Raw genomic sequence first — 26153 nt, 5'->3', positions numbered from 1 at the left:
AGGGAACAAGGCCGCACGGACAGGAGGGCAGGACGGGCTGGCGTGTGTGCTCTGGGCAGTCTGTTGCGCTCTTCGCTTCTTATCTTTTGTGAGGGAACGTCGGGGTACTGAGCGTCTTTTTATTTATGTTCTGAAAGGCTGCTCCGGTTGTAACATCCAGCCTTTCCAACGAGCCAGAGCAGCGAAGACTTAAACTGAGGGATTATATATAACTTCACAACCACAAATCAAGTAGCGAGCAGATGAAGCTTATTGGTTTGTACAGTGCTCTCATGCTGTGATATGTGCTAATATCACATAAAGGTAACAACTGTTGAGGAGCTTCCCTGCAATGTCCTTTCCCATCCTTTATCACAATTAAGTTAAAAAGACCGGACCACTGCAAGCTCTATTTTTATACCCTCGGGCATGTGCTATCTCCTTTGAAAGCTGACGCTGTTTTAGGAAGGCGTACAAGAAGGGAGGGGACTGTGTTTCTATACCCCCGTACTCACACAAAGTCAAAGTGTGACTCTCATTACGTGCTGCTCTTCTGTCCTTATTCTGTGTCACTGTCAGAATAAAAGTACCGTCGTTCTCTTTTTAGTTACAAGAGGTGTTAGAAATGAATGCCCATTCACATTTAAGATGAGCTTACATGGCATATGATTCTTTCCAGCTACGTGGCAGCGTAATTCTGACAACAGCAGTGTTAAACAGCAGAGTCAAAAGGAAACCAGACAAAGAAATGTCAGTATTCATACAATTTAACAAAGCTCCCTACTTGTTTTTACAAAAAGAAGCCCCCAAAGATTTTAAACAAAAGGAAATGTCCTTCATTTCAACACTGTTAAAATCTTTCAGCGCTGTCAAAGCGACTTCAAAGCTTCTCCACATCTGTCTGCTCCAGCCAAAGCGCTGCTGTCTGTCCTCAGGCTTTCGTGATGTACCCTTCTCTGATAAGGAAGTCATAGATTTTCCTGGTTTTGTTCACATCGATCTTGATGAGTGCTCTAGCCTGCGCTAGTCTCAGGCCTCCTTGTTTGTTACACTCGTTCACTAAAGCAGCTTTATATTCTAAATAGGCTCCAGGGACCAACCTCACCATCTGACAGAGCTGGAAGACAAAAGGTGAAGTTAATAAACAATAACACTTGCCATGCTCTTTCATTCTGCGATTCCTGTTGGGGGAGTAACATTGGGAATATTTTTCTGAAAACATTTTAAATGTGCTTTTTTGTACGGGGGAGGCATTCAGTAATTGCATTATGAGCTGTTTCGATCCACAGGTAGGAAGGGGAGGAGCTTGCTGGCTGCTGCATTCAAAAACATTCCTGACTAAAAAATAAACTAGGAGGATGAAAGCAAGCTCTCAGCTCACAGGAGCGTAACTATGAGTGTGTCCTGTGTGGGCGTTGTTCTTTACAAACCAAGAAAAGTACACATGCCAAAGAGACTTGCAACCCGCAATTCAGCATGCTGGACGAGAGCCAGGGAGGGCATCTGTCTATTAATCCCCTGCAGACTAAGTCTTTAATACCTTTCTACAAAAGCAGCTACGCACACAACGCCTGCCCCCTCCGGAAGTCTAGGATGGAAACTGTGCAGGGAGGGCATTACGGGTTTGGAAGTTTGGTAAAAGGAATTGCTTTCAAAAGCCCCTGCGCTCTGCTGTTAGGTTGCAATGCTCCTATTTAGCTTCCAAACGCCAGCCGCCTTCTAGAGGGTGCACCGTATTGCTCCAGCAGAGATACTGGCTGCCGCCTCCTTTTAATGAGGAAATGCTTAATGATTGTTCCTTGTTGATAGGAAATTGCAGAATTCAGAGAACTCAGACTTTATGTCTCAGCTGACGAGGAAATCAGACTCCTCACATACACTAATGTCCTAGTCACGATTATTTGCATGCTGAATGGAGCCAGAAATGCCACGTTCCATGGTGAATCTGTGATCTGATTTTCAATGCTGCCGTCCCCAGTGAAGGGGAAATGGCTTCCACACAGAGGGAAAAGTCTGAAATAGATCTGCGTTTCACTTACACTGAAATCTGCCTTGTGGACAATCTAAGGACAGATTATGACTTCTATTAAAAAAAAAAAAAAAAAAAATCTTTTATTTCAATAGTTTTCCAGTGTTGCCTTTCACTGAATTAGAGGACAACCCTACGTTGGGCTGCAGAAGAAAGCGAGCCATAAATACACGGCAGGGCCCTTGCTGCGTTGTTCGCCTCTCCTGGGGCTGGCTGCATGGGTTGCAGTCCCATTTCTGTCTGCTCTGTTGATCTTCTCTGCGCCTCTGATTGCTTTAGGTGACTGTGCAAGAGCACTCTGTATGGGACTGCAAAATGCAACACCAAGCCGAGCTAACAACCCAGGGCTTAAAGAAAGGCAGATTCCATTCTCTGCCACACGTGCATACAAAAAGCTTGATATATGCACTGTAAAGCAGAAATAAGGAAAAAACAGGAAAAGAACAATACACTGTTACTGCCTTCATGGTTCACAATGTTACAGTGAAAAACCAACCATAACTGGTTGAGGTTTGGCTGTGAGATATCTGTAACACAGAAATAGCTCCGCTATTCAGGTTCAGTGATCTGTCCAGTGAAGCCCTTGATGAAATCCTCTGCCAGTTTTAAAACCAATGTTCATTAAGCAAAAAGAACCCTTCAGCTCACCCCGGTCTCACAACAGAGGAAGAGAGGATGTCAGACTCTTGATGTTATAATAGCATGTAATAGCACCTTGGTGCTCTCCACCTTTCTTTGCTAAATAAGCTAATTTGCTGCAGCTATGTTGTACGTATAGTACAGTAACCAAAATTAAGAAGCCAACTGGAAAACCTGAATGATTTTTGCGAGCAGGAAAGAGCAGTCAGGGCATGCAGCTGAGGCAATATTCACAGCACCTGAGACAGATGGTGTGAGCACCCCTGCAATGTGAAGATGAAGTTTTATATAGATTATCTTTCCATTCCTTTCCTCACCTCCTTCTCCTTCTCATTAAGTTTCTCTGTCCCTGGGAGACCTGTGAGGTTCAGTGGTGGGGCACTCCGTCTACCTGCAGAGACAAGAAAGGAAAACACTGAAGAACTCTGAGCAGTTTGGCAGTGACTGTTCCTTAGGTGTGTGATCACAGAGGCAATTAGATCCCGTGATGTTAACCCAGTATGATTCAAGTGTTTATAGACGGGGTTATTTAGGGCTTAACACAAAACCTGCACTGATTTGATAAATGGTATGATTTTGCAAGTGACATAGCTAAGCACTGTGAATACTTGCATGAGGACTCTTCTGCTGTTAGCCCTGGCTCACTGGCTTTTAGGAGGAACTGAAAGCTTAGGCATAGCTTTCTGTCAAACCGTCACTGACCATGGTTAAGCTGGGCTGTACCTCCTGACTAAACTGACTCTTCCAGCCGGGGTGAGGGAGGTCAGTGCTGTGTGGAGGGTGTGCCCTGGGTGCGCACAGCGTGCAGGACTAACTCCCGGCAGGTGTGAAACCGGTACCTGGCAAGGATGCTGAGATTATTTATTGGTGTGATTAGCAGCCAATGCCTCTGGCATTACTGACACCTTCATGAAGCAGAGTTTTCCTTAAATGCCTTTAAATATGATGCAGATATTGGAAAGCAAATGCAGTCTGTGGATTTATTTTTGTCTGTTATGATAAACAGTAAGAACTGAAACAAATATTACAAGGTAGTCTGATAGTTCTCGCTTTCACTATTGTTTATAACTTTGCTGAACTTTAACTGGTGCAGCTTAAGCTTTCACGAGGGCTGTCTACTTACAGGTTTGTGGTTTTGTTTTTCTAATAGTATTTTTTTTTTTTTAACTTCCAGAGCTCAGAACAAAGCTAGGGTTATTTATTTACATTTTTAGAAAGTCTATTGCCCCTGTGCTGTCGGTTGCATATTTAGCACTATTAGAGATAGGTCTCTCTATCCCAGGACAAACTTCCCAAATTTGGAAAAGTGATGAGATCTTGGGGAATCTGCAGCTCTGTTTTCCTAAGGACTCTGCTGGCCGCTGCTCCAGACCCTGCCCCGTCCAGGTCCTGCCTCTGGGACTGGGGAGTCTCTCTAGCTCCTTCTCCTGTGCGTCTGTAGGGAGCCTGTCTGGGTGAGGGGAGCCTGATCAGAGAGAGAACTGAAGGACTAGAAAGAAGCCGGAGTAGTGAGTCTCTGGTAGGTGTAGAGGAAGTTATTTCCCAGCAGTGCTCCCTCTTTCTACAGCCTGGAACGAGCGTGCTATGAGACACGACAGAATTTGGTTTTACTCTTTCAAAAACCTAGGAAATAACACACATACACAAACTACATTAAAGAAAACATATTAAGGCTGCAAAATCAGGATCTCAAAATCTAGAAGTAAAGTTAAGCAACGTTAATTTGCCCTCTTGTATATTCAGTATGATGCAGCCTTTAATTATATAGGCACGTGGCAGTTTTTCCGCAGTATCCTTGCCTTATTCAGTATGCAGGATGTTTCCTTAATTACTAACTATATGGTATTTTGTTTGGGTTTTGTTCAACATCTGATACTGGTTGTAAACACTGCATGCTATCTGAGTTCCACAGGCAAAACAACTCATGTTCTTTTGGCCTCTTCTCCCTCATTGACCACTGAATACTTGACAAACAATTAATTTCAGTCTTCATATTAGCCCTTCAGCTGAGGGGATACTGTCCCCATTTCATGAATTCTGGATGCCCAGCCTGAGATACACAATGCTACCTTCTCTCCAAGACACCAGATCTTACCTATCACCAAATACGTTTAAAACATAGCACGTATTGACTTCTGCGATGACTAATTGCTTGGTATTCTGACCCAAATTTCCAGGGCTCCGGGCAGAAATGAGGAAGAACATGTAGACTCGGTGGCCACCTCTGAGAAGTTTGGTTCAAGTGGTTTATTAGCATCCACATAAAAAATGGATGTAAAGGCAAAGCTAGAAGGCAGTGGCAACATTTAACAACCTTATAGTAAAACTTTATCCTAGTCTCACTCATTGCATGCCATCCTGTGACCTCAACAAATGAGGATGGGATTTTATTGAAGTCTTGTTCACGAGGGCCTTGACTGACCCCTGGACCTGTCCTTACCGGGCACTGAAAGAAGCAGGGGTCCTCTTGGTGGAAAAAACCATAACTTGGTGATTACAGAATTAAAGAATATAAAAGCATATTCATAGAAAAGGAAGACTGAAGTTGCACAGGCAACCTGTATCATCTCATTCTGTCACTCTGGAGTGCTTGATCCTGCAACCATTGCTTGCTTCTCAGGCAACTGTTTTTTGGTGTTCTGCCCTCCCAAATCTGCTTTCTGTCAGGTTCATATTGCTATGGTATGTGCTATACAGCTTCATTTAAAAAAATGGATTAGCTTTATCTTTTAAAGATAAAATTTTGTTCTCGTGTGAAAATTCTTTTCTTTCCTGCCTTGTTAATGTAGCTTTAGGATGGGTTTTCCATCTGTAGCCAGAAAAATCTAGAAATTCAGCAAAAAACCCTACAGGATTTGCATGTGGAATGAGTTGCAGATTGAGGTAATGTTGACTTGAGCAGTGCTTAACCACGAGGCTTGAGGACTGACGCTTTTGCGCTGAAGCAAAAGAGTCACTCTCCAACAGGCTGTCAGAACGGTATTACTGATGTATGGCTGGCTTTTTATCACAGACCATCACCTAACAGTTACCTGAATTTGAAGGAACTGGTACCGTGGGACTCAGGCCGGAATCACTGAAAAGAAAGGAAATTTTCAAATTGCCTTCATGCTTTTTTAAGAATAACTGCATATATTGGCCCTGAACCTACTTTCTCCCCAACTTCTAATAATTATACAATTCAGCTGGCATAACCCAGGCCCTGATCTGAAATCAACAGGATTTCTAAATATTTAGCACTCCCAGACTGAAGACTATGTCTGAAACCTGTTTTAAAAAAAAAAAAAAAAGGAGGGGGGGGTGGCACACAATAAAAAATTCAGTGGAGACTGACTGGAGAAATTACAAATCATCTTCTCGGACCATGTGGCATACAGGATATACTTCCTTTGCATCGCAGCTTGCTCCTTAAATCAAATGCTTTGTGCAGGGTGACTACACATTAATAATGTTGCTACATCTAAAATCATCCAAAACATTTCAAGTGTCATCTGTGCCCTCATTAATATCCATAAAGACCTCATTTCCCTCCATGACTGTATTAACAGCAGTTAAATTCCTGAAATGTGAAATAGAGAAAACTGAGATTTTGAGCCCTTACTAGTCACTACGTCTGCACTTCAACAAGCACTATTGCTGTTATCCACAGTTTCTTGCCCTTCTGAATTTTGCAGACTGTTCCTACTGTAATAAATTGGGAATGCATTTGTTATTATCAGACAAAAAATGTGTTTGATGCACCTGACTGAAGCATAGAAAGAAGAATTTCGGTGAAGATAAGTTTCTTCACGGAAAGGGCTGTCAGGCCCTGGCACAGGCTGCCCAGGGCAGTGGCGGAGTCCCCATCCCTGGAGGTATTTAAAAGCCGGGTGGATGTGGTGCTTAGGGACATGGTTTAGTGGTGGGCTTGGCAGTGCTGGGTTAGCGGTTGGACTTGATGATCTTAAAGCTCTTTTCCAACCTAAATGATTCTATAGGTATGTAAAATGCAGTCTTACTGTAACCGTACATATCGGCTTGTCGACTGAGCCACTGCTGGCAGGCACTGCTGTCCTGGATGTACTGCAGGACTTCAGAAAGCATAGTGCGCTTTAGGCGTTCCTCATCTCTTGTCTTCTTAAGGTTATCATATGTTCTGGCACCTATGGCAAACAGATACCACATTCTTACCAGCTGCCTCGGTCAAAATTTTCAGACTGTTGTTTTTCAACTGCAGGAAGTAAGTGAGAAACTGTTCTCGAGCTCTGGACCAGACTCTGCTATTCTCCCTCATGACAACTACTTGGCATCAGCAGATATTAGATTCCACCCTGCACCCCTCCCCCCATCGATTTCAGGCCAAAAACAAACAAAAAAGGCTTCCATGATCCAATTCCAGGATAAAATAGGCCATTTCGTTTATGTAGAGGTCTTAGCCTTCTCTCCAGATATCACACTTGTTGATAGCCAGTGAAAGTGTCCACAGATAAAGCACTGGTGACCACTGTGCCACGACACACGTGTTTTTTTTTTTTTTTCTGGATCTTTTGCAAAGTGGTGACTAAAGCAGAGCTCTGCTAGACAGCGCGTTCTCCAAGCTGATGGCTCAAACCAGCTTTAAAAAAGCACAGCTGGACTGAGGCATTATTGCTAAAGCCTTGTTCAGTTAAAGAGCTAGGCAGATGCATTTCAATAATAAGTGTCTTTTTATTCATCACATCCTAAATGTTGTAAAATCATCCTTCCACACCTTGATGAATGGGAACGGGCTGAATAATGCATCAGGTACTTACTACAGAAATTGGTGATTCCTGCTGCTCTGTATTCTTGTAGTCGCTTTATTTCCCTTCGCAGCTCAAATTCCACTGGTTTACCCCAACCGTAAGCAGAAGGGAGATCCAAAAAACAAATGTGGGTCAGTGAGGGTGGCAGTGAACTGTGATGTACATTGCTATTTCTTATTTGTCTACACAGTTCAGCTACAAAGTACACAGAACCACAGACAGGGTTAACCTCTCTGCACAAGTCTCTATCACATCTCAAACTCACTGTGTCCCAACACTCCTTGATCACAGATTTAATCTGGTTTCTAGCATTTGTGGGCTCAGAAAAGTTATTTTATCTTCATGCTTTGACAGTTCCTTTGCCATACCCTGGACAAGGCAAATAACGATAATGTAGGATTTCTGGAAGGCATTTCAATAAGTTTGAAAAACTATTCCATCCAGGCTCCTCATAGCATCTAATATTGTCTTTGAACTATGATTTTCATAACTGGACATTCCAAAATTTTTCCTTGCAGACAACTCTTTTTTTCTGCAGTCAGTAAGATTAAATACCCATGTTTCTTTTGCTCGGAGATATTTACTGCCTATAGCTTTTATCAGCTGGCTTCCAGGCATTGCTTAGTTTTACAGCGAGCAAGTTTGCTTGTCTCGAATTTGTTTACTCATACTCCTCAGGAGATCTGTATAATGTGTGTACTTGACTATCAGGTTAACTTGAGGACTTTGCTGTCACTACAATAGCAAAACTAGGTTCCAGGACTAGCACTTACATGTGGGACTCATGATTTTGCAGGATCATACTTTTGGTATTTCACACAGGGTGTCCTGAAAATACAGTCGCAACTATTTAAATGCTTTGTTCCTTCTAATGAGCAACAATTTTCCCAGTTTAAGTCACAGAATTAAGCAGGATGTAATGACTTGTACTGAAATTTGACTAAATGCATGCTATGATTATGCATAAAGACTCAGGATGATTCAGTGATGGAACAATGCCTCTCCCTTTAAGGTAAGGGACATAATGACGGCTGTACTATATAATTATGTACATATATAATAGTTTAACGTGTATCTTTCAAAGAATTCACGATTTGCTGCCAGCTCCCAATCTCTCAATACAGACATAAATTTTAGGGATTTTATTCTTTCAGTGATATAGAGTCCCAGTAAATGAATAGTGGTCTTTTGATAAGAAAATACTACTTCTAACACATGACCAGAATGTTCAGTCAACTGAGAAATCAAACAAAGAAGTCAGACACAGTTTAGTGGAAAAAACCCACTTGCTGTTCATTTAATGTATCAAACCACAAATGTATTTGTTTTTCTGAGGTAGTTAGATGGGGGAGGAAGAGAAAAACAACCTCCTGCCCTCCAGGAGTGGTATATATTTAGGAAAGATTGTAGATGATGCAACCCCTCATTATGCCTATTGAAGAACGTATATGCTAACATCCTCAAAATACTTACATGCATGGCTTTCAATGAACTTATCATGCTCTACCGGTCCAAGAATTCGTGCAAATCGTCGCATTGTTTCATAAAGGTCTTGAACCTCCTTTGGATATCGCCTTTCCAAAACTAGAGGGGGGAAAAAGTGACGCACCTTATCACTCCTACTGTGAGAAGAAAATAAATTCAGTGGAACCTGAAGTGACCACCAGCCTCTGTGAAGTGCCCAAAGATCCAGATTTGGTACGCTTCTTGGCCATTTTGGTAACTACAAATTGCTGAATAAAAAACTACAAATTGCTGAGTAAAAAACAACAAAATTATACAGCCCTTAAAAATCTAAAAGCATAAAGGATGATGTTTAAATGTTGTTTGATCATTTCTTAGAATAGTGAGATGCACTTACAAGGCCTAGATTTCACCTTCACGCCTCTCCCTACTCAGTGGAGCCCAAAATGCTTCTGAAGAGCAATTCCAAGGTAATAACTAAAACACTGAGCTGGGAGTAGTTAGAGCCGGCTGGTTGGAAACAGTCGGGGCAGGAAATCTGCTGGAATTCAGACCATCTGAACATGGTCCAGTATGAATAAACCACACTGGTGCACTGGAAACAGTGAACATCTGAAGTTTTGCTTCCCGAGTAGACACCAATTTAAAGTTAAGCAGTTACACCTGATACTCACTCTGAAATTTTCTGAGGTTGATTAGGCCATGATCTCTTATAATTCTGTAATTGAGAGCAGAATGGTATTAATAAAAGGCATTAACTCATGTATTACCTCATAAATACAAAGGCTTCAGAAGAAACTTTGATTTAGACCATCAGAGGGGTCTAAAACTAAACATGTATGAAATTTCCATAACCCTCAGGCTGGCTAGCTGAGAAACATGACGTAGTGATGCAGCGTGGCTTTAATCAGGGCAAATTTTGGATAGCGGTGTGCATTAGTCCAACTCTCACAGCACTAAGCACAAAGGAAGCTACAATCGCTTAAAAGGTTTGAAATTGCTTCTTTAGGCACAGATTTTGCATCTACAGTGTATCTTATGACTCCTTCCAAAATTGGAGGTAAAGGAATGTCTGATGAAGCATGATTTCCAGCTTCAGAGAGAGACAAACGTCTTTCTACTAGAGCAAGGGGGAGAGACGGACTGTAAATTTCACCACTGGGAGCAGGATGAAGGAATTTTTCCATGACAGCTTAGCTTTTAAAAAGAGGAAGATGATTTAGGTAACTCATAAGTTTGAAATGCTCCTGACGGGATCAGGGAAATGAGCAGAGTAAAAAGGCAGGTAAGATATTTACAAGTGCATGACAAATACATTTGTCACAGGTTTCGGCAAATGTCATGTGGTCATTGCTATGTGGCGATTCGATAAACACCTGACTTTTCCAAATGATAAGCAATACTACAAAGTTGGGCTCTTCAAGGTCAGGTTGGAATTTGCTCTATAAAATCCATTACATTTTCTTTAGTGTGTATAAAAGAATATTCCTGTCCCATGAAGAGAAGCCCTTCTGGGAGTGACATCAGCATTTTTATGTATGTCATTTTGCAGATTTTTGTCCCATCCTGCTGTAGAAACTTTACAAAAACTGACACCAATTTGAGTTATATAACTGAGCTTTATGGCACTTTCTTTTAGTATGACATGATTTATCATAATGGAAATTACACCCCATAAATATTTTTTATTTATGAATTATAAAGAACCAGGTCAATACACATCAACTCTTACCTGTCATTTAGCAGAACTATGCTGTTATTACGAGGAGAAGGAATAGAGGAGTCTTACTCCAAATTACTAATTCTTCCAGCAGGGAGTAATACAGCAAGATATAATTTTAAATATTGAACAAAGTATTTGAAAGTTATAATAAAATTGAATTTAATGAATAGATCGAGTCATTCTAAAAAGCTGTCAAATGAACTGAATAAATTATTCAAACTCACATCAGTGATAGAGTTATCTTCATTACACGTTGTGGAAAACTAACTTATGGACCACTAAGAATTAAAAATAATGATGCAAACATTTCTGTGGAGAACGTGGGGGTCTAGCAATTAGTCACAGACTGGCAGCTTTTTTTTTTTAACCCCTGAAGTAGAAAATGAATTGTGTGCAGTCCATCCGCATTATATAGGGTGCAGAAAGAACAGAGATTTGCCTCTTTTTCTTGTTCCTATCCCTGGATCTGTGATGGGTTTCCCAGGTAGTATTTCAGTTTCTTATTCTGCAAATTGGCTATGTGATCACATAAGGTGTGCTAGAAGCTTAGTTAGTTATGTATAACTGGATTTGGGATAGTAATACGAAGAGCACTGCATACATGACTTTCATGCACTAAAAAGGACTGGAAAATAGGCCTTTCACAATTAATGACTTGTTTTGAGAGTTTAAAGGAGAGTTATGGTGTGTAGAGGTCCTTTGTCAACCATGTGTACCAATAAGTACCAGGCTCTGTTAATCTGTGTTTTCTGGGCTGGTACCATTGCTAAAGCCATGTGCCTGATCTTAATCTGTGCACGGAAGGAGAACCACACATCCAAGATGAAGCCTGTCATGCAAATCTCATAGCAGAAGGTCTCCATGCGTGGGAATTGTCTGGAAGGATGCTATAGGAAATCATTTATCTTTAGTATTAGGACAACACTGGGGACCAAAACATGGTAATGAAGCAAAGGAACACAGTTACTGCTTGAAAACTCACTTTTTTCTTCTCTGTCTTTCCTTTAACCTGGAATGATAGATATCTACAACTGCAATCTTCAGAGCTGCAAAATAATAATAATAATAAAAAGATTACAGACTACATAAGTAATCACTGTAGTAGGCTAATTTTCAAGCCTTTATGTTCATGGTGGCTGAAATGGTCACTCTACTTTGCCGTTTTAAAAATCCCGTGGCAATTTTACAGGGGCATAAACTCACTAGAAGCTAACCTTCTGCAGACTGTACATGCTTTCTTTTGCTTACTCCTTCCAAATACACTACTGCCAGTAAATATGAACCTGGGCAGATCCTGAGAACTCTTTTCCTCTTTCTTCTTGGAGTGTTTTACTATTAGCACTTATTTGTTCCTTCATACATGCAATTGTTAAGTATTCCTTCTCCCGAAAAGCAAATGTGTCAGATTTAAGGATCCGAGGTATCATCTTTGGACAAAGGCTTCTTTGCACAGAACAAGGAACTCCGAAAAGTAGAAAGACACAGTTCTGAACTGTGAAGATTCAAAGTAGCCTCTGCTGCAGTTCTTAAAAACATCTACAAGATTTCAGCTTGTTAACTTCTAAACCTATCTGTCTGCCAGAAGAACAAAGAGAATAGTTCACGACAATGTGAAGAAGCACAGGAAAAAGCCATGCTCATTAGAAATCATATCCTTTTCAAAATCAAATCTGTCTGCAGTCTGGCTGATCCACTCGGAGATCCTTCAGCTTCTTTTTCCTGTAACCATTAGGTTAATAAACTTTTTCAGTAAATTCCTGAAAGAAAAGATAAGGAGACACCTATCGCCTTCCCTTCCCTCATTTTGTTAAATAATGCAAAAATTCTAGGTCATTAAATAAGCATAGAGTTGGCTGATTTCTTGGTTGGCCTTTTTTCCTTTACGTTAATCATTTCAATATGTTCTCAGAAGGAAGAGGCTTAAGACTTGACAGTGGGTTTACAATCTGTAGAGACAACATGCAGCTTTTTTTGAAACTAAGCAAGAGCACGTCCCCTTTCAGCCCACTGTGCTGTGTAAACAGGGGTGGCCCAAGTGTGACAGAATCCAGAATCCACTCCTCTCTCTGTAGTTACAAGAGCAGAGCAAAATTGATACTGGCAGTTTATTGATTGCACTCTCCAATAAATAATTAATAATGCAATTAAGAAGTGTGGTTATGTGTCTATTTTAAAATATGTATTTCTATGTAAACACCAGGAAGCCCCTAGCTTCTAGGCAATTCATTTGTGCATTCCTCTGGGTAATAAAATTTCTTATAAACAGGGACAGCTAAAGCCCAAAGGCTGTGTGTATTAGCTCAGGAGCCAACAGTTTTGAGTTACACTTGCTGATCCTGTATTAGCAAAAAAATCTTCAATTTATACAAAAGTATTGGATGTTAATCTAGGGGCAAAAGATTACGTGTGAAGATAGGAGGGGTGGTACAATATTCTTACTTCTCTTTGCAAATTTCTTGCAAAACCAGAGTGTTCAAGGATCATAGTTTGTTTTCATAAAGAGGGATTTAAGTTTCCTAATTTAAGAACAAGCACAGGCAGCAAATTCTCCTTTGTGCTTAAAGGTAGGGACAAGAAATTGGGAAATGCAGCAAGTTAAACATGAATGAAATATATTACTAAGTGTTGGAATCAGTGCCAATTTATGGAAAATATTCTTATATTTTTAAACTCTCTGCAAGCTAAGCTAACGTGTTATTTTCTGGGGTTTGTGTGGGCAGAACTTAATAAGTACATGCAGAAATTGCATCGGAGAACCTCTATAAATATCACAAGTAATTATGCACCTATAACCATTGCATTTTGATGCTTTCACCTGAGTGCACAATATTCTGAAGGAAATTATGATCGGAGGGGGGAAGGAACATTCATGAGAACAAATGAAAGGAAAAAATGAAGCCGCTTCTTACAGAAAAATTAGTATTTGCTGCCACATGCACTTTTGGAGGGGCTTTTGTTTTTAATAGACATATTCACACAGGAACAGCCGATTACAAAATCTGGAATGCATGAATAACTCGGACTACTACACTGTTACATGCTGCATTGAAATGAGAAAAGAGATGCTGTACGAATGAAAATTATTTGCCTGTGCTTTTCCCCATGGACTATACTAGGGAGGCAGTTGTTTGTACTTGCAACTTAAGATAATCCAAGCTGACACCATGTTCAAAGTGTCCACTTTGGGAAATGATAAGGTTCTCTGAGATGGTCAGAGTAGCTTTGAAGGATCCAGTGATAGGCACAAATTCAAGGCTCCTTGTTTCATTCCAAAAAATCAAAATATTTTGGTTTCTCAAGAGCGTGTCCAAAACAGTTTCTTTGCTTTTCATTCCTCTTCAGCCTCATTTGGTCTGCAAAAACTTTTTGGAACACTAATGAGTGAGACATTTGTTTCATGCTAGCTAACCTCTGTTTGGCATGCAAGGCCCAAATAATAGGAAGAATGCAAACTAATCAAAGTAAACAGGCTGTGCATCCAGTGTGTGCCTTGGTTGGTACAAACTTAATGGCTATAATCCAATTCACCCTCCCTAGAGGAAAGCAGGACCCTAGGCAAACAGAGTATCTGCCTTCAGAGCATGTCAGGACTTTCTACAAAAGAATAAACATCATGTAATATTTAGAAGGACATTGACTGCCTTGTATCTTATAAAATGAAATTTCACTACTGTACAGCCAGGGTTGCAGTCTATTTTCACTCACTTCTAAACTTGCGGTTTCAGCAATTACTTTCCAGTGTTAGAAGTAAAAATCATTTACGTGAGAAGGAAAGGAGAGAAAAAGCCTGGAAAAAGATAAATTACTAAGGTTATAATTCAGTCTGATGAAAACTTGTAATTCATGAAATATTCAAGCACTCTGGTATGAATTAATTTGTAACTACTTGCTTCTTTTGATCTGCCCATTATGTTTTTGTTTAACTGCAATATATATTTGCATGCACTTTTTATATTGCAAGTACTGAATAGAAGTTAACAGTTCAGTAAGTTAATTGAAATATGAGCGATTTCACACAATTCCTACCATCTCACTAATAGCAAGAAGTGACTGAATGATGCCTGTGACCTCCTGTGTGGTGGGAGGAGCTGGTGAGTCAGCAGGTAGAGGTTTCTGTGTTCCTCATAAAAGGCTGCCTGGGAGTCTTTCCACTTTGTATTAAATTGCACTCTTCTTTCTTGTGGGAGTACTGAGAACTTGTTTGGAGCGACACAGGAAAATACAACAGGGAAAATACAATGATATCAGGAAACAGAGGTCAAGCATCTTAGATCTAGGACTTTTTATAAAATGTTTTTTACAAAATTTTAAGAAAAGCAGAGCAACGTGGAGGAAGGGGAAGAAGGAGAATTCTGTTCCAATGAAAGCATCAAATATTCCTGTGTTACGTGCAACCTAGACATTGCAGCCCTGATCTGCGACTTGGGAAACAAAAGAAAGAAAGAGAGACCATGGAAATTATTCTGGTTGGTGTGTTCTCAGGGTCTAGCTTGAGCAACTTGCAGAAAATGGAATATAAAAGTAGTTTTCAAAAATTAATCTTGAACCCAGTGAGGTTTAACGTATGGCAGAAAAACAAACTGAGGATTTTTTCACAAACCTGATACTTAATGTATGCTGCAAGACCCCATTTGGGTTTCTCTGGGCTATAAAATGTGTTAAAACCCTGTTTTACATCTTTACCTTAAAAAAAAAAAAAATGCTGTTTGGCCAGCAAAAATTTGTCTTGAGCAGGTGTGAACGACAGCCGCAGGGCTGCTTTTCAAGGACATTTCTGCAAGATCTAGTGTAAGAAGTTTGCCAGTGGGCAGGGCTGGGGTAGAGAGGCGTTAGAGCCGCTGCCTGGAAGTAGTGGGACAGGCACCCTTGGGAGGGATAACGAGAACCTGGGCCCCCAGGGCTCCCTCACAACCTTCCCTGCCTCTTAACTAGAAAGTACAAAGGTTTCTTAAATCATCCAAATGCCTGTCCCTGCCTTCAGATCCAAGTGTGGAGCCATCTTCTACAATATGAAATCCTACAATTAGGTTGCAAAATATTCTCAAGCAATCAAGCAAAGTCAGCATCTGAGATCTTTAAAACTGCAGGACAGGGAGGATGTGGCTCCTTCCTTTTTTTGTATAAACTTGGAGAAGGGAAAGATCTAATTCCAAAGTTTTTTAGAAGAAAATTCTTTCTCTCCCCAAGATGCCTCATGTAAAAGAAGAACAGCTGGCTAGACCTTGGGACTTCATTTTTGAGAGGCGTTTTCTCTCACGTGGGCAGATCTAGGACAGCTGTGGGAAGGATGATGCCAGAGTTCCTGAGCTAAGAGATTGAAAATGTAGCTGGTCACGCTCCATAAACTCTGCCAAACAGTTTTCACAGGGCAAATGCCTGACATCCCATACTAAATACTGAAGACAACTGAATAGACTAGAGAACATCCAACGAAATTATCAGGCAAAAGATCTGACAGACAGAAGGAAGTATTTTTTCACACACCACATAATTAAATTGTAGAACTCCTAACTCAATTGTGGAACTCACTGCTACAGGATGTTACAGGGGCAAAAGTACAAATATATATAGTTCTAACAGTAGTTAGCAAAGTTCATGGAGGACAGGTCCTTTGGTCAAAATGGTCTGAACGCAACCAAGAAGTCTCTAAACTTACCACTGCAGGAAATGTGGAAGATATGCCAGGAAAAGTATCTAAGAAAATATATCTTTTAATAGTAATAAAAAGAAACAGTAGAGAGATGGCATGATGAATCTGTGACACGTCCACAAACCAGTCCCCCTTTCAATAAACATTAAAAGGGAAGAGAGACTGACATAGGATTCTCATAACCTTTTTTGAGCCAAGGGAGTTTGCATTCCTTAAAGCTCTGTGTACACTGCTAAATTTCAAACTGATTTTTTTTAAGTTTGGAAAGACTGTCTGTACGTAACAGGATTTGTCTGTCTCCAAGGGACGCTGAGGCTTTAGCTTAGAACTGCCTGATAATAGATGGGAGAATTCTGAAGCATAAACACAGTACTTTTAAACACTATATGTACTTATTTATTTCCTAAAGAGATGCCTACTACTGGTGGAGACTATTCGATTTCAATCATGTTCTACTTTACAACTGGCTACATTTCAGCAGTGAGTGAAGTGCATTATTCTACATATAAGTACCATTTGTGCATCAGTTGATTAAGAGTTTTTGAAAGAGATTTGAAAGTGAGGACCACAGAAATGCCAGTGTTTAAATCCCAGTGCACAGAAGTGAGATCATTACAAATGTATGTTCACTTTTAAAAAATTGTGTAGAGAAAAAGAGACCCAATGAAATGCTGTGTAGGCACTCTGAAACATTTTTTTCAGACAACGTACAAAAATATGAGACTTACCATGCAAAATGTCTGAATCATCTTCTACAAAATCAATATCTCTCAAATCCCATTCAGCATAGTTGTCAAACTCCTGTTCAGAGGTGATTAATAAATTGTCACTAACTAGCGCTAAAAAATTGGTATTGAGTTTCAGTACACGTAGAAGTACTGAAAGCAGAGATATTTACTCATACACAGTTGTACAAGGTTCCATCCTTGAGCAACAGGCATCACAGGGGAGCTTTAGCTAGGGAATGTATGATATGCACCCCCATGGCTGGAAGTGGAACAGGATGCTGTGATAGGATAATGAGAATTAATCAGGTAATCTCCATGACTCCCACACTGCGGTGGAAATTCTGCTCAAATGTACAAAAACAACAAGCCCCTATATGGCTGAATTCATTACTTCATGTACAGGAGCTTGTTTTGCAACAGGAATTGGGGCCCCGGGCCCGCAGCTAGAAACACTGAAAACAATGCAGGTCTTTCAAGTGATCTTTGGATCAGGCTCATATGTGCTTCTCTAAGGCAAATGAAATAGAAGCGTGCTGAAGCTGACCCCTTTTGCTAAGCATCTAATTCACAACATCTAGTCCGCTTACATAAGAGCCATTCATGACTGGACATCTGGTGGCAGCAGCACGCCTTACAGCCCCTACACACAAAGCCCGTGACTCACAGATTGCCTGCTAGCAGCTTTGCAGGCCTGCAGCGCCACCTCTGCAATTAAATCCTTGGATTAATCACTCTGTCCTCTCCTCTCTTCTAATGGGTTTTATATGAAGAGTAAAGACCTATAGGCAGGGGCAAACAAGTGTGCGTTTGCTGATCTTGCATTCAGTAGCAAATTTAAAATAATGGGAGAAGAGAGAGTCTTACCTCAACAAAGTCAGCTCTCGCTGGCATGTACCCAGCCATATCCCGGGAGAGCAAGGAATCAAAAGTAGGCCGTGGGGGATCATCAGCAGCTGAAAAAATAAAGGTTTTTAGTTGTTGTGTAGGGCTTGGGGTCTTTTTTTAACGCAAACCAGTATGTAAATAGGTGTTTCTTTTGCAGGAAAAGTGGGAATAATTAGTTGAAGAAAAACCCCGATTGGGCTTTTGTTCAGCGTTACATTCAGAAAAAGACTGCGCTCATCCAGAGAAAAATGCAGTAATCTGAGATCTTCATAGTATTCCCAAAAGTCAAACACATAAATTCAAGGTAATAAATAGGTTATAAAATGTAAACTCTACATTTCAGAACTCAGTATCCCCTCAGTAAACCTCTGCAGATCACTTCGTCTCAGCGTGCAGGTTCTTTTAGTTAATAGCAACAGGGGTGTTAAATCTGCCATCTTCTGGGTGTCATTTACAGAGAGCTGCAATTAAAGCTATACAACTCTGAATTTTTACAGCACTTCCCAATTGAGGAGCTCAGTGTTTCACAGACAATAACGGACCGAGGCTCACAACACACTTGTGAAGGAGCTAAGCATTTTAAGTCCCATGCTACAGATAAAGCAAGCTGAGGCACAGAGAATTTGTCTTGGCCCAGGTCAGATTAAAAAATCAATGACAACCAGGGACAGAACCAAAATTGTCCAGTTCCTACTGCTTTCGCTCTAACTGCTTTATCGTGAAATTTAAACCTCCAGATACCAAGCAATCTTTTTACCCAGCCATTCTGAGCTTTATAATGGAACAGCTGCTAGACTGGGAGAATTATAAAGATGCTAAATTTAAGGAAAACTGAAAATCTGTTAAATTGCTGAAATTTAGCATACACTTTTTAAAAGGCGGTTTTAAAGAGAGAGGTGTGAAATCAGCATAGTTTAAAGGGAATGATTTTATGACAAATCACATCAGCAAGTAGGCTCGCTACACAGTGGATAATCAGATGAAATGTTTTAAAGGTAGAAATCCCTTCTCAGTTAACATTGCTACGCAGGGTCTGGACAAGAAAAGTAACCACCCCAGCACCAGGGTGAGAACTCACACTGGTATTTACCATGAAGGACACGCTGTTATATCGTGCCACACGTGAAGCAGCTTTGAGGTAGGTTGTCTTTTAAATGAATATGCACATCCAGGCTTTTACTGTGGTGATTTCTGAGTGACCATTCCCACTGGCTGTGCAGGAACTTCTGGTTTTGAGAATGTGATGTTTGTATCAATCAGACTACTCTGCTCCCTCCCTTTTCCCACTGAACTGGCACTCGTGTTTATTTGATACACCAACAATTTAACGCAGTGTGAAGAAAACCCTACTACTAACATTATTCAAGTTAGCCAATTGAACAAGCTCTCCTTTTGGGAATGAAAGCAAACTGCATGTGTGGTGCATGCCTTTCTCCAAAGGCTGCTCATGCCAAGTTTTGGAAGAGCAGAGACCTTGCGGGGAAGCTCCCTACGTGTGCTAGTGGGCAGGGGATACTCACGGTGGAAAGGAATGGCTGTTTCGTTGTGCTGCGCCTCCTCTGCCTGCTTCAGGTTCAGTAATGTAGATGCAAACAAGGGATTGTTGATAAAGTGTTTCATATAATGTTTCTCACACTCCTCCTTGGATTTTGTACACATCTGGTTGGCTACGTCCTGCCTGAAGTGGGGAGAGGGGGAGGTTTAATATGAAGAACACAGACATGTTGAGGGTTTTTTCCTTTCTCTGGTGGGAAAAGATAATTTTGGACAAGAGATTGATCACATTGTGTGCAGAGAACTGATCTGTGATGATGTCTGAATTCACATTTTGCGTACTAACACTGAGCCAATACTTACACATTTGACACAGTGCTAGGGAGCACTTTTTTGGTGGTCATGAGCAATGCAATTCACTGTCTTTACATGAGAAACTCCCCAGCTGATGGAATGTACCAAATCTTTTAGATGTTTGAAAATTTAATATTGTTATTTGAGAGCTTTTTAGACATTTTACTAACTCAAGGTAATGGTAAATTCTAAGTCCGGAATTGCATTCTGCTTATCAAGTTTCTCTTGCCATTTTAACTGGATAGTGGTTTCCCCTTTCCTGTAGAGATGTTAAACAGGTTTTTTTTTTTTAAACACTGAAATGGTTGTACAAAACACATTCTAGAAATCTTTGCCAAACTTCCTTGGAAAAGTGGTGGACTAGAAACATGAAGTATTTTGTCTTAATAAAATGGCTGTGTAAGTTGAGGACTTTAAAAAAAAAATCCACCAGCAGCAATCATTTTAATTTCTGCTAAACTAAAAACTGGATGCAAGGGATTCCAGGAAGAAAAGTCAGTTTTTCCTTTATTTGGTAAAGGCTGAGAAAAGCCAAGTGTTTAAGGAAAAAGTTAAGATTACTTGTATTGCTAAGTAGGGCAAAGCGTACTAGACAGCACACTTGCAGAACATAACTGCAACCAGTTTTCAGTCTTAATTATGACAGCAATGTACGCACAAGAACTCACCGTTCTGTTTCAGTGAAGTCTAGGGTTCTGCACTTTTAATACAGCTATTTTTTCATGAAGAATAAGAGAGATAACTCATGACTACAGATCTGGTTTATTTACAAATGCATAAAAATCCTGTGTTGACTACAGAAATTACCTTAACAGAATATAATGTGAAAATATTAAATATTTCCAGTGCTCCAGAGAAGCAGGAAACCTCCAAAAATAAAAACACCTACCTAGTCAACTGTAAGAAAACCAAAACCACACAAGGTAAGAAATTCTGAAAGAAAATTTTCTGAAAGAAAAGTTGGTTTTTACATAGGAGTAAACTGAGGCACAGAAAATCTTGTGAAATAGTTGAGCTCCTTCAAAACCTAGTGACTTTAGTGCAAACTGAGGGAACTTTGTACTTCACTGGAGGTGCCCTGCATCTCACAAGAAGCCTTCAACAATTTCCTTGTATATCTAACAGCAGATTTGAAAACAGAATCTGCTACCCCAGTCTTCCACTTTAGCTGCCAAATTAGAGTCTCACCTGCAATAAGTCATCAAACAGTCAATGCGCACTGATGTATTCAACAGTAAGATCCAGTGAAATTAAAGGAAAAACTATCCATCATTCACTGAAGTTGGCTGAACCACTAAATTCTCACCAGTTTCCAAATCCACAGTCCATCACAGCTTCTAGGAGGGCCATTTCCTCTTGAGCTGTCCAGTTAGGATCCAAGACAGGGAAATCGGAAGTCTAGAGAAGAAAAAAGCAAATCGAACTGCTGTTATCCTCTGTTACAATCCACCACATGAAGAGCAAAGATGTTCTAAACTACAGGACAACACAGTACATAATACCGTTACTGGTAAAAACTTTTAAACTTTTACTGTGTCCCTTGAAACCTGATCAAATTATTGTTGAATTATTTAGGGCATTGGGTCATCAACTACAGTAAAAATTAGTTTGTCACTACAGATCTTCTGATATACTGTTACATGTTGTAGCTACCAGCTGTAATTCAACAATGTTATGCTATGAGGCACAATAAAAATTACTGAAGGCTTTAAAATGACTGATTTTGGGGAAGAATAGAGAAACAGAAGTTGATTCACATGGTTAAAGAATTGGAAGTCTAGTGAGATGCATTGTGCTATCTAGGCACAATAATAAAAAGTAGTTTTAAATGTCTCCACTATTCCGTTATGGTCCAGGTGGATATTTTTCTTTGCTCTAAGGAAGACTTTTTCTTTTTGTAATAGTTCTAAACCTCTGAATCAAAGAACTGTATCACTTAACTTTTCAATGTAATATTAGTAAGCAAGGGTCTAACTCCTGGGAAGTTATGAGAGCTCAAGATTGAGTCGGTGTTATCTAAAAGGAATATTTACCATTATCTCATAAGTATGGTCACTTTGATGTTTCTTGTATTCAAATCCTCGTGTGAAACACTGTAGAACAAAAGATTAGCATTATGTTAGTCTCTTCTGCCCTGAAAACATTTTAACTGGTCCCTTTTTTCCTTTTATTCTCTGACCACTGGGTATCCAAAACTGACCACCTGATATGCTGAAAAAGATATTCAATTTTTCTGATTTCATTTTAGAAAAAACATAAAATGGTAGAAAAATCTTTGTCAAAATTGTGTTAAATCTGTCTTTGTGTCTTACTTGTCTTTTGCACCAAGACGTAACTCCTGTGAATCAACATACTTTTTTGTTAAGTATTTATGGCAAAGTTAGGCAGGTGAAAGAAGCTTGGTGGTATGTTTTAAAGTTCCAGGAAGAAGGCACAAAGCATTTCTTAAGTACTGAAAACACAGTTTCCCTTTAATCTTGGTTTTCTGTTTAAAAAGCACCAGCATGGTTTGCAGCTACTTTCAACAGTTAAATTTCTTGTTTTTTAAGTACGGGTAAATGAATAAAAATATACCCAACATACAAAATACGGTTTTTGTGTATTTTGTACATATCTCAGCACAAGGCTAAGCTACGTTTCCAGTTTTAGAGGTAATTGCCATTTCTTAAGCATAAATAATGCAAACTTATTTAATAATTAAAACTAGCAGTACTTTCTGTGATTATAAGATCACACATATAATTTTTAAAGAACTATATCTGGCCACAAACAATTATTGTCAATATTGCAAACTTTCCCCAAATTTCCTTTTCCATTTGGGAGGAAAAAAAAACGTGTGATGACAGGGAGAGGGTGTTTCTTGATGGCTTTTCTTTTCCATGCCATAAAAAATGACAGAAACGATACCTCTCTAGACATGCAGCGGCATGCTCCGTTACACAGTCAGGCTGACTGCATGTCTTTAGGTAGTTTTGGCTGCCTTCACAAAGATCTCCTTCAGCTGCTCATGCCTCAGTTCTTCAGCCTCCAACATTTTCTTTGTCATTTCCCTGTCCCTGAGCAAATAAGTGTGTTGATACAAGTTTACAGAGACCAGTTATTAATGTGTTTATGGAACAGCTTGGTACCGGGCAGGCCTTTGATGACTTTCTCAAAGAAATTAATGCTTTTGCTTTTATCCTTGCACTCACCTGCAAACACAGGAGGAAGGGAGGAGGCCCACACTCAGCACACTTAACGTAGGGCTCTGTGAGGTACGAAGAGCAACCTCGGCATGGAGGCTTATCAAAAGGGTCATCTGTGAAGCCAAAAGTAAATTTCATGCAACACAAACAAGGCACTGGTTTTGCAATCACCTAAATTCACTTGTGCCCAGTGATTTTAAGTGAACTCAACTGTGCATAACCTCTTTCCTACTGCGGCTTCTCCAAATATCTGGTAAAAGTTCCTTTTTCAGCTAGAGTTGCCAGAGAGATGTTGGCACTGCATCCCTGCTAGACCTGATACACTGAGGGCTAGACCTAAACTTGTGCAATGGACTCAAAGGAAAATCTTGTCCATAGCAGCCTCCTGGTACAACTCTGCAGTGATGCCAGGAGCTATGCCAGCTGGCTGGTTTGATCCAGTGCCCACGCTCGTGTTCTGCACTGAAGACCAGACCCAAGACCTTATTTGTGGAGAATACTGCACAGACAGTTGCAGTCTTCCATCCATCTACCTCAAGTCAAACTCGTAAAGCATATTGCTGTGGTTGCAAAGGCATCAACAAGATTGCTCTGTAACCCGTCCAAACCTCAGACGCTGCTCAGATTGCTGAACAAGGAATGAAACACTGCTCTGCAAGTTTTTCTTATTTTGTTCATTGCAAAGTAATCAAAATAAATAGACTGTCAAGTTATAAGCCACATTTTTCCAAGAAAATGGATTTGAACTAGCCCAACTATAAAAAGTAGATAGAAAAAAGGACCCAAATTCCCACTGAATCATTCATGTACTCACGCTCTTGAGAATTTGATCAAAGAAGTGACCCTGTGAACCGAATATTGCTAGTTTTCTGTCTCTCTCCCCCAGATGGCTGCTAATGTCTTTAAACAATGGCAAACACTTTCAAATGTCATCTAATGGTACTTACTACTGAAGGAGGCCAGGCGCTCCATTCCTCTCCCTCGGCAGTGTCCTTGCTCCTCTTAGTAACACTTATCTTGCCTAAAAGCCTGTAGCGTAAGCCTTGCCCGAACCAGTATGTCCAAACAGGATATTCTCTCCCTGCAGATGTCTCTCACGCAGCCCTCGCAGATGAGATCCTCCCAGAGCGTCCTGAACACAAAAGCAAAAAGGCTGTCAGCAGTCTTCGTAACAGGGACCATTTGACATGGCCGAGAGTCTGTTTTCTGTGTATGAGAAGAAATCAAATGCGGAGAGATGGGATACAGCATAAGAAGAGATGAGAAGTGATGGGGATATAAGCCAATCCTGAACCGAGGCTTTCAGTGGGAATGTATGTGCTGAGCAGAGAGTTGTGAACAGTTGTTGTGCAAGGAAGTGTTTTGCACCTCCAAGAAGCACCAGGAAGAGAACGAACAGGTTAGAAGTGGCATGGACATAGCAGTGCAAAAATCTACCCTGATCACGCCAACTACACTTTCAGTGTTGACTGTGCGGCAGCTCCTATGAACAGGCCTGATTCACCAGCACCTGTACAGTGAGGTTCTACACTGCTGTCCACCATCAGGGAAGCGAGTTGCTGTCCATTGTGCGATCTGTAACATGTCTCACTTTTACAAGGTATTTTTGCTGGGAACGGCTCAGGCTTCTCGCTTATTGAAATTCATGTTTCTCTTCCTAGAGTTTTCTCCTCCATGCACCATGTGAGGAGGCATGGTCCTGTGTCCAGGGACACCACTGAAGCTGTGCAGCCCCTCCACGCAGATGGCAGCTGCTTCCATCCCGGTTACACATCCCTGTACCTCTGCTTCGATCCTCAGACAACCAAGAGCAACTTCCAGGCTGGACTTTTTACCCCGTGGCCGTAAGTGACACCGCACAGCCACCTCTGGGCACTCACTTCACTCTGTGAACTGCAAACCACTGTAGCCCTGGCTACAGGGCTGCTTGAACCCACCGGTGCAGCGCCAGCACCCAGCACAGCAGCACAGGCCATCCCGGCACCAGCCCTGTGCACTCCCCCATATCCCACTCCCCAGTCACAGAATCACAGAATCGTTTAGGTTGGAAAAGAGCTTTAAGATCGTCAAGTCCAACTGCTAACCCAGCGCTGCCAAGGCCACCACTAAACCATGTCCCTAAGCACCACATCCACCCGGCTTTTAAATACCTCCAGGGATGGGGACTCCACCACTTCCCTGGGCAGCCTGTGCCAGGGCCTGACAGCCCTTTGGGTGAATGAATTTTTCCTAATATCCAACCTAAACCTCCCCTGACGCAACATGAGGCCATTTCCTCTTGTCCTATCGCTTGTTCCTTGGGAGAAGAGACCGACCCCCCCTGGCTCCAGCCTCCTTTCAGGCCGTTGTAGAGAGCAATAAAGTCTCCCCTCAGCCTCCTCTTCTCCAGGCTAAACAACATTCCCACTCCCCACATCCCACTCCCCACATCCCAGGCCCCGTCCAGCCCTGGCGGACCGTTCTCCCCATCACCGCCAGGCGGCGCCCTCCGCCCCGGCGAGGCCCCGCCCCCGGCGAGGCCCCGCCCCCGGCAGGCGCAAGCGCGGCCCCTGAGGCGGGTGTGGGAAGCGCACGCTCCCGGCAGCCCGCTCCCTCGCCCCCCCCCTCCCCCCCCCAGCTCCCCGCCGGCTGCCCGGACGCCGCCCTTGCCGCTTCCCCCGCCCCGGAACCGGCTCCTCCCCGCTATGGTACGGTCCCGACTTCCCCCTCGTCCCTCACGGGCCGGGGCCGGGCCGCCGGCCGCGCCCCCGTCGCCTCTCACCTCACGGCCGGGAGGCGGGTAGGCAGGCCCCACGCGCCACGGCCTTCCGCGCCCCGCCGTGCGCGTGCGCCAGTGCGTGCGCGGTCCCGCGCGCGCCGCCGGCCCCGCCCCGCCCCTCCCGGGGGGGCGCGGCCGCCGCCGCCGCCGTTCCTCGGCTTGGGGACCCCTGGGGACCCCTCGGGGCGGCGGCGGCCCTGCAGCGCGGCGGGGGAGCGCTGCCCGACCTGCGGGGGGTCGCCGTGCGCCGTCCGCCCCGCGGCTGACACCGGCGCGCGTCCGTTTGTCCGCCGCTGTCGAGGCCGCGCGGTGCGGTGCGTAACGAAGGGGCCTTGGCGGCCTCAGCTCTCCCTCGGATGCAGCGCTGTGCTGCACCGGGGAAGAACTGAAACTCCTTCCTCTAGCCGCCAATAAATCAGCTTTCGGATCGTTCCTGCCAATGAAATCATCTTTTCGGGTTCATCCTTTAAGTTTCTGAGGTAGCAAAGGCGAATCTTGGCTG

The 26153-nt window shown here is 42.0% G+C and overlaps 1 protein-coding gene across 1 annotated transcript; it reads right to left on the bottom strand.

The window, feature by feature from the left end:
* Positions 1 to 716: 716 nt before the first annotated feature.
* TADA2A (transcriptional adaptor 2A) lies at positions 717 to 25719 on the bottom strand. Its single transcript, XM_082328048.1, has 16 exons — positions 25655 to 25719; positions 23841 to 24025; positions 22900 to 23006; positions 21742 to 21801; positions 21015 to 21106; positions 19381 to 19538; positions 17840 to 17928; positions 16976 to 17048; positions 11580 to 11643; positions 9549 to 9592; positions 8884 to 8994; positions 7420 to 7491; positions 6657 to 6789; positions 5680 to 5723; positions 2965 to 3038; positions 717 to 1096 (listed from the first exon to the last, which is right to left on the bottom strand). The coding sequence occupies exons 2-16, from the start codon at positions 23863 to 23865 to the stop codon at positions 911 to 913; spliced, it is 1332 nt and encodes a 443-aa protein (XP_082184174.1). The 5' UTR covers positions 23866 to 24025; positions 25655 to 25719; the 3' UTR covers positions 717 to 910.
* Positions 25720 to 26153: the final 434 nt, after the last annotated feature.

Source organism: Platalea leucorodia (assembly GCF_965183815.1).
Source record: "Platalea leucorodia genome assembly, chromosome: 16".
In the NCBI taxonomy this organism is placed as follows: domain Eukaryota; kingdom Metazoa; phylum Chordata; class Aves; order Pelecaniformes; family Threskiornithidae; genus Platalea; species Platalea leucorodia.
This window is presented reverse-complemented; position numbering and strand designations above follow the sequence as displayed.

Bases quoted from the DNA above. Each gene is read 5' to 3' on its own strand.
- TADA2A (XM_082328048.1), bottom strand. From the start codon at position 23,865: ATGGAGCGCCTGGCCTCCTTCAGTA. The intron at 7,492-8,883 runs GTAAGTATTTTG...GGGGTAAACCAG, and splicing joins GTTCATTGAAAGCCATGCAT to TGGAATTTGAGCTGCGAAGG. The intron at 5,724-6,656 runs GTACGGTTACAG...CTTTCTTTTCAG, and splicing joins CTCAGTCGACAAGCCGATAT to TGATTCCGGCCTGAGTCCCA.